The sequence below is a fragment of the Scomber japonicus genome, chromosome 15, assembly GCF_027409825.1.
Source record: "Scomber japonicus isolate fScoJap1 chromosome 15, fScoJap1.pri, whole genome shotgun sequence".
Classification (NCBI taxonomy): Eukaryota; Metazoa; Chordata; class Actinopteri; order Scombriformes; family Scombridae; genus Scomber; species Scomber japonicus.
In genome coordinates, this window is record NC_070592.1 from 17,199,475 (window position 1) to 17,208,467 (window position 8,993).

The window sequence follows — 8,993 nt, forward strand, 5'->3', positions numbered from 1 at the left end:
CTATATTTTATAGTAATGTATTTTGTGAAGTATCTTGTAATTCTGATTTTAATAGGCACTAATTAAGGTTATTATTATTATTATTATTGTTATTATTATTATTACTATTATTTTTATTAGTAGTAGTGTTAGTAGTAGTAGTAGTACTAGTGGTAGTAGTAATAATAGTGGTGGTAGTAGTAGTATAGTAGTAGTAGTAGTAGTAGTAGTAACAGTGGTAGTAGTAGCAGTAGTAGTAGTAGTAGTAGTAGTAGTAGTAGTAGTACCTACCTATAGTATATAGGTAGGTACTACTAGGTTATAGGTTATAGGTTCATGTTATATTTGACTAAAAAGCTGCCAGTTAGAGAGAAAGAACATTGTTTAAAGATTTTTCATTTTCAACATCAGGATCTAATAATGGAGTAAACAAGTGAAGTGCAGTAATCAATTATGTTTGACCAATTATGGAGAGAAAATAAATTATTAGTCTTAAAGTATTGCATTTACCATTTATTTCACATAAAAATGAGCTATATTACAACAAATGATAAATATTATGCTCAACTCAGACATTTCAGCACATCTTCAAATTAAGTTTTACTTGAGTGAGTTTACATGAGTTGAAAGTTTTAATAACCCTACTGTCGTGTTTAATTAACCAGCTGAATATTCAATTTACCCAAAAGTTTCATGTCTGCACCAAAAAGTTTTGACTAGAGTACATGTGATTAATTTTCCACTGCTGATCTGGTATTTCTACACTCACATCAGTCATAACAATCTGCCAAGTCTTCATCAACTAACAACATCAGTGTGGCATCATTCTTTGTCTGCATCTGATGTAAATTGATGCAGACAAATAGAGATTAATTATAATGATACATATAAATAAAATGTTTTTTTTTTCATTCATGTGGATTAAGATTCAGAAACTTTATTGTCTGTCATGTCAGAAAGTCATCTTCGACATGGCCACCATTCAAAACTAAAAACAGAATAAATATGTGGAGCATTTATAACTCAGGCAGAATATAATACATGGTATGGGTGCATACAAGGTGTGCATGTGAAAGAACACTGTTGTTTGGTCAGGTTTTATTCATTAAGGCTGCACCAGAAAATTTGTCCCTAATAATCACGGGGGCGATTCTGGAAGAAATCAAACCCCAAACAGGCTTGATCAATGCTCTCTTAATGGTTTTGGTGGAGCCAGTATTAGATCTTACATAACATACTTAAAATAGAGTTGTTCCAGCCTGACTGACCCATGCTGACCTATTCAGCGGCTGTCCAGTAGTGCCCTCTGTATTACCGGGGGCTTGGGCCAGAGGAGATGGTTGCTGAAGCTTTTCAAACTCTTTGTATTACTCTCATATAGTTTGTAAGGTAGAATTCATGGAAGAAAAAGACAAATAACATTTTATATGTGAAAAGACTGGAGCATAGGGGAGAATGGGGTTGGTTGTCACACGGGTTGGTTGTCACATTCATTGGTTGTCACATTAATCAGATCTCTGCCCCTAGATGGCGCTGTTAAAAAGTGATGGTACTGAAAGTTTCAGAATTAAGGTGACATGTTACTTCAGAGGTCATTTCTGTAATTCTAACCCTAACCCAGTTGACATTGAGATGAGAGGACGTTTAGTGTTTTTCATGTGAAAATGTAAATGTCAAACTCTTCAGTGTTTTTCTTCTAGGTTTTTACACAATGAGTTTATAATAAAACAATCATTACCATTAAAAAGTATGAAGAGAGAGCAATAGGTAGGTAGGTTTTTTTCTTAGCTACATACACCAAAAGGTTGTTATCTTTGCTGGTAGCAAAAAATCCCAGTTGGGGATGCTTGTCACATTCTCTTCAGGGTTGGTTGTCACATGTTGGTATATACATATATGGTGTGATATAGCTAGTGCTTTTTTTCTTTTAAGAGAGCAAAATGAGCAGGAACTTTGTCAGGAAGACAAACAAGGGCCAGACTCCACCATATGTGATGCTCAGAGCAGTCAGAGAGGTGAACACGCACAATATTGTTATATAATGATAAAGAAATGCACTTACAGAAATTATTTTTCCTATTTATGTTCTCTTGGTGCAGGAGATGTGTTAGGTTGTTGTAATTAAATGAAACTAAAAGACCTTTCCCCATTAAAATAACACAGGGACAACCAACCCCGTAGTGTGTGACTACCAACCCCACGATGGACGGTTGTCACAAGACATATTTGACGGCCCATATCCTTTGCATAAAATCAGCTCTATTCCTGTCTGACACTTTAGGCTTTCATTCCAAATTAAAAGATTATCTATTCAGTATATGGTTTATGAGGAATTCAAAGAAAAGCAAAAAGTGTGACTACCAACCACATTCTCCCCTACTGAATATTTTGGTCTGTTTGCACTATTAAAGGTGGAAAATCAATCAGTGGGCCCCAGTATTTCCTCATCTGAAATTTGCTGTCGCTGACGTGAAAGATTCTGATTCAAGACCTGATTCAGCTGCATATTGCTGGAAGATGCGCAGAGAACCCCTTTCTAAATAATATTTGATCTTAGTCAAGATATTAATTTAGTAAAGAGAAGAGCTGCCTATAGAGAGCTCCCTCTATATGTCTCTTCATGACGCCACAGTGTGACAGCACTGAAAGAAAAGTGTCTGTTTCAGCATGTTACATTGACACAGACAGTCCTGCATACCTATGCATATCCCCAGTTCTAGAGCACACCATTTACAAACAAACAAAACCACCCAAAAAAAGAAACATGGACCACTATCCCTTTTTGAAGGCCCCTGAAACCAGACACAGGCACACATACACACTCTCAAATGTACAGGGTCACATGCACTGTGGCCCCTGCAGTGTCTCATTCTAGCGCATCCCATACAGGGAGACTGATTGCTGCAAAGGATTTTGCTTTCATCAACAGAAAAAACAAGGGGGACAACTTTTTGGTTGTAGTATTGTCTATGACTCTCTCTCTCTTACCCTGTAAGTGAGCACCAGCTCTCGCTCTCTCTTTTCCCTTCCGCCTGTCTCTATCTTTGCCTCAGAAAGGTGGGCAGTAAAGAGGGTGCATTTCCAGAAACAAGGTAAGAGTTGAAATTTCAGAGTTGTTTTTTTTTTCTTTGTCTAAGTGTGTTTATTGGTGTATGCATCCTGGAGCGATACATTTACATTTATGATGACTATGACTGGACAGAGGCCGGCGGAATCAGATAAAACCTCATTACTGCTGAACAAGCAGCGGTGTGACATGTGGATTGGGAAGGGAAACTGCAACAAACTGTAACATTATAAAGAACAGTTTATTTCTTTGGTTTAGCTCTTGTTCAACTTATAGTGATGTTACCACTAAAAATGAGGTAAATATAATTGATGAAAAGCCTGCTTGATTTTTAAATGCAGCAGTATGTTAATTACTTTGTTTCATATTTAATTATTTCCCTTATTGTATTTTGGCTTTCTGACTGGCTGGCATCATATCACAAAGAATTTGATTGGCGTGACTTTCACAACTATTTTCATAACTATGAACATGTTGAGTATCGGTAGCCTACATTTCTTAAGATGCCCAAAGTTTAGCAGTTATCATGAGGTTAGATTACCCTCACAATTCAGATTTTGGTTTTCATACTGTTTGAAGGTTGTGCTGTGAAATTGAATGTAACACCTATGAAGTCGGATTACTTTCACCATCTAAAACACTAAAGCTAAGGTTGAAAAGTTGTTTTTTAAAGTATAAACTGTGGTTGTAAAACTGCAAAAGAATCTCTGAAATAACTGTTACATTAATACAATGTTTTCAGTGTGATGTTTAATACTGCAAATATGTGTCTTCAAAGTTTTGAGATTTGCTTTGCAGACATTTAACACAGACAGATTTAACATCTTTCCAGAGATTCAACTCACTTCTTTAGTAGAGATCATCTCTCTTAGTTTAGAACTCTGGGATTTGATGGGATTTTCACATGGCCATCTGAAACTTTCAGACATTCACATCTTGTTTTCAAATATTTCAATCCTATTTTTCAGTCTTACAACCACAGCTTATACTTGTGCAACCAACTTCCAAAGTTTCAAAACTTAGTTTCAATGTTTTAAATTGTGTTAGTAATCTAACTTCATAAGTTCCATGTTCAACCTCTTGAGGTGCATATCTTAAGACAGTAGGAAACAGACATTTGACTAGGCTCACTGTGGGTCTTTGTGTGCATAGCTAGCAAAACATAGTTTTACGATACTGTACTATCTTAACTTTGATTATTTCTCTTTGCTACATTATAGTTGCTCTGCAGTGGCCCCATTATCTCAGCTCAAGATGTACAGCTTCATGGGAGGGGGCCTCTTCTGTGCTATCGTGGGTAATATCCTGTTAGTGGTCTCCACTGCAACTGACTACTGGATGCAGTACCGCCTCTCTGGAAACTATGCTCACCAGGGTCTGTGGAGGTACTGCTTGTCCAACAAGTGCTACATGCAGACTGACAGCATAGGTAAGACACTCAGGACAACTACAGTATGCCAGGATAGAAAATAAATCATAAACACATACATGACCGTGTTTCTAGCAATGAAGTGGGTGGCTTTAGTTTCACCTTGACTGTGTGATACTGTTGTGTGATTGCAGAGGCTCAGGCATGACAGCCATGTGTCTGTGAGTGAGACCTTGAACCTCTGTCTGCTATTTCACTCTAGGTCTCTATATGACTGAGCATCATAAGGCAGGCCTTAGCTATTTTTTAAAAGTGTGAGAACTGCTAAATAGTGCAAGAAATATTGTGCACATCCAATCCTGTTGAGTACAAGTGCAGGACAAGAAAAGCAATAAGGGAAGACAAACAAAGACCTTAGAGGTCAAAATGTTTTAATAAATACTTAGACACTCGCAAATTTCAGTTTGCAGACAGCCTCTCCTCCCCTTTCTCCTGTTTAGTGCCATGAAATGCCCCAGGGTCTATATTTGATGACAAATTCAACAGCTTGTTATTTATTATTTTTTAAAGGGTGAAATGTTTTACAATCTCTGCCTGTTTTCTTGCAGCTTACTGGAATGCCACCCGGGCCTTCATGATCCTTTCAGGGATGTCATGCTTTGCAGGCATCATAGCTGGCATCATGTCCTTTGCACACTTCTCCTCCTTTGAAAGGTTCAACCGCTCCTTTGCTGCAGGAATCATGTTTTTTGTCTCCAGTAAGTCTTATTTCGTTTGACTTGGCATACACACACATGCACACTTACACTTTGATTAAGTATAATTGAACCTTCCTTCCTCCCTCTCAGCTTTCTTTGTTCTACTGGGTATGGCCATCTATACTGGAGTGACAATAAACTTCCTGGGAAGGCGTTTTGGTGACTGGCGCTTCTCCTGGTCATACATACTGGGCTGGGTGGCCATGCTCATGACCTTCTTTGCGGGTGAGTAAAGCAAACTCCAGGGGTGTATTTGGTTCCAAACATAAAATCCATTAATGTTCAAACTTGGCAGAGGATCCAGAAAAAACACTGTCCAGCATTCCAGGCAATAACTTTAATCTACTACATATTTCAAAGTGATCTCAAGCCGTTTTGGTATGGTTGAAATGTCCAAAATCAGAATTCAGAGGACTATACAAGAGTAAAAGACTTCCTTTAAACTAAGCTGATACAAACTCTGCAAAATCACCCTTCAAAAGAAATATATTTCCTCTTTACTACTTTCAATAACTCCATTATATGTTCTATTGCATGTGTTTGTCTTTTGTAGGTATTTTCTACATATGTGCCTACAGAATGTGTGAATGCAGGAGAGGAACGGGCCCACGCTAGAGGGAGACATACATGTTTGTTTGAGGAAAAAAAGAAAGAGGTCAAGAAAGAGGCCACTTTGAACAGAGGTGAACCAGAAAACATCAAAGCACTGTTGACTGATCTACTGAAGAGATGACGTCGGATGCTGCTGCTGGAGGCCCACGAGTGTCTGCTTAAAATACATACTATATGTCTTATAAAGGTCATAGTATTGCAACATGGATTTTTCTAGGAACATTAATGATGATAGCACAGGGAAAAAGAAAATTAATAAAATTCTTATTGTAATATTCACTTACTGTTATGTGTTATTATTTCACTTTCATTATGAGGTCATTTTTTTAAAATCTCAATTTAGCACTTAAGTAGGCACTCTATCTTGGTATGATTTTTTTCAGCTGTACTGATAGACTTCCAGAAGATGGCAGCACTCAACAAAATGTGCTTGAGATGTGATGAAGCGGGTGGGCCTCGCATTACAGAATTAATCAGGATCAAATAGCTGATAAGACTGCAAAATGTTGAGAAACAGCTGCAATTTATCAGTAGCTACTGTATCTTTTCACTTTTTATACTGAAGGTAAGTTAGCGTTACAGACAGGCTTTCAATTATTATGAGAAATGTATCATGGGAAGGTATGTAATGTAGAAATATTTGTTTACACAGCAGAGAACAATACATCAAAGGTTGTGACAGTATGTGTTTGTCTCAGGATTCCCTCTAAAAGCTATCTGATTTGGCTCTGCTTCAGCACTCTTAACCAGGGTTCCCTAGAGGTGAAGTGAAATGTATGTTCTTTATTAAGGTGTCGTTTATGGGAAAGGGTTTTGCCTCTGGCAGCCGGCATAATCTTCCAAAACATGTTTGTTGACATCTTATGGGAAAACTCAAGTACAGGCAGCACTTAAAAAGTGGTGAGAGACTGTCTGTTGTTTCACGTGTATGGAACAGGCTACACACAGCAAAGCAGAACCTGAGAAGAAGATCACATTCCTGGACCGGGGTGGACCTGGGTGGGGTCTTCAGCCACTGATTGTTCTAGTGCCTCTGTCTTTAATAACGGCTTCCTCCTTTTCCCTTATACTCACCCATTCCTTACCATCAGCTGGGGGGAAAGGAGCAGTAGCTGCTGAGGTAATGAATGGCTACTTGGTGACGCAGAAACAATGAGAGAAATGTAAACAGTCACTGGACAGATCCCTTGATCCAAGTTGCCATACTTGGTCCCTGTGGCTGCTGTGAGGAGATAAGCTCTGTAATATTGTGTATTTTTCTCCACATTTTTTCATAACGTACTCTAAAGCTTTCACTGAGGCCAGGCCTTAGTAGCCTGTGGGATTACTTTTATTTTTATAAAACCATGTCGCAAATGCATTTTCACAAGAATTTCAATGTTTTCAGTGCAAAAATATTATTTTACCCATATGAAAGTTACCACATTGCCAGTGAGGTGTTTCAATTTGCATCAATGTATGATTTACATATCAAAACATAACTTACATATCAAAAATAGTAGTAATAATAGTATAAAATATGTGATTACAGTGCCTATAAAAAGTATTAACCCCTCTTGAATGTTTCCCCCTTTTATTGCTTTTATAAATTAAATCATGATCAATACACTTTGGCTTTTTGACACAAGAATTTACAAAAAAACTCCTTAATGTGAAAACAGATTTTTACAAAGTAATGTCAATTAATTAAAAATATATTATGTAAAATAAGTGATTGCATAAATAGTCACCCCCTTCAAGTCAGTATTTAGTAGATGCACCTTTGGCAGGCACGAACAGCCCATTGTGTGCAATGTTATGGGATATGTGCAATACTGTTATGTAATTGTTGTTGGGATGGTATGGCTGGTGATGTTTTGTCTGTTGTCATTGTGGTTGTCAAGGTATTTATGGCGCAGTTGCTGGGTCCAAGACAAATTTCCCTAAGCGGGACAACAAAGTATATTGTATTGTATTGTCTTTTAACCATTTCTGTGTAGCTTTCGCTGTATGCTTTAGATCAAGTTGTAGTTCTCTTGCAGACTGATTGAGATTGTCCTCCAAAATTTCTTGATATTTCGCTGCATTCGTTTTCGTGTTTGGTGTCTCCCAAACATAGCGTCTAGTCTGATCAATCAAATTTTGGTCTCATCAGACCAAAGAACCTTCTTCCAGTTGACCTTGGAGTCTCCCACATGCCTTTGACCGAACTCCAGACAAGATTTAATATGAGTTTTCTTCTACAGTGGTTTTCTCTTTTCCACTCTCCCATAAAGCAACACTTGTTGTATGCACAGTCTCTCCCATCTCAGCCACTGAAGCTTTTAACTCCTTCAGAGTAGTCATAGGTGTGTTGGTGGCCTCCGTCACCAGTTTCCTTCTTGCACAGTCACTCAGTTTGTGAGGGCGGCCTGTTCTTAGCAGATTTAAAATGATGGATTTAACTGAACTCCGGGGAATGTTCAGTGAGTTTGAATTTTTTTGTATTTATCCCCTCACTTACACTTTTCAATAATCTTTTCTTTGAGCTGCTTGGAGTATTCTTTTGTCTTCATTGTGTGATTTTAGCCAGGAATACGGTTGAGACTGGATCACAGAGAAACAGGTGTCTTTATACTATCTCTGTTTCACTAATTGTGAGACTAATTAGGTCAGTCACTTTAAAAGGGGTGAATATTTATGCAGTCACTTATTTTACATTATATATTTTTAATTAATTGACATTACTGTTTTCACTTTAAATACATTAAATAGGTTTTTTTGTTTGTAAATTCTTGTAAAAAAAAAAAGCCAAATTATAGCCACCCATTTGGGAAAACACCAAAGTGGATGAATACTTTTTAGAGTCACTGTATGCTCTTCTTTTACCAGTGGCATCATCGTCTTCATTTTGCCATATTAGTGCAATATTAACTCTACTTTCTGAAAAGCTTGAAGTGTAACCTGAATTGAGCAATGTACAGCTCATTAAAAAGTTTCATAGGTGAGTGATTCTTCAATGCACAGCCTAATGCAGGAATGTAAGGTGAAGGTCACTCCTCCAAGGCGTCTGTACCGTACACTCCTGTTTAGTGTTTGTTGGACATGCTGTCAGTGAGAACACCTGGTTGTTTTCACTCACAGAGCCTGTTGATATATGTGACAATCCTCTCAATATAGCTAATTTTACAGACATGCAATTTCTCTCACTTCAAACAGGAGGGTGTCCACTCTCAAGGTTAGAGCCACT

The 8,993-nt window shown here is 37.7% G+C and overlaps 1 protein-coding gene across 1 annotated transcript; it reads left to right on the top strand.

Moving 5' to 3' along the window:
- The first annotated feature begins 3,324 nt into the window (after positions 1–3,324).
- Positions 3,325–5,837, top strand: LOC128374417 (lens fiber membrane intrinsic protein-like). The gene is made up of 5 exons (XM_053334680.1): positions 3,325–3,344; positions 4,267–4,475; positions 5,024–5,173; positions 5,264–5,398; positions 5,727–5,837. Exons 1-5 carry the CDS (start codon positions 3,325–3,327, stop codon positions 5,786–5,788), a joined length of 576 nt encoding a protein of 191 aa, XP_053190655.1. The 3' UTR covers positions 5,789–5,837.
- The last annotated feature ends 3,156 nt before the right edge of the window (positions 5,838–8,993 follow it).

Bases quoted from the DNA above. Each gene is read 5' to 3' on its own strand.
- LOC128374417 (XM_053334680.1), top strand. From the start codon at position 3,325: ATGTTACCACTAAAAATGAG. The intron at 3,345-4,266 runs GTAAATATAATT...GCTACATTATAG, and splicing joins ATGTTACCACTAAAAATGAG to TTGCTCTGCAGTGGCCCCAT. The intron at 5,174-5,263 runs GTAAGTCTTATT...CCTCCCTCTCAG, and splicing joins AATCATGTTTTTTGTCTCCA to CTTTCTTTGTTCTACTGGGT.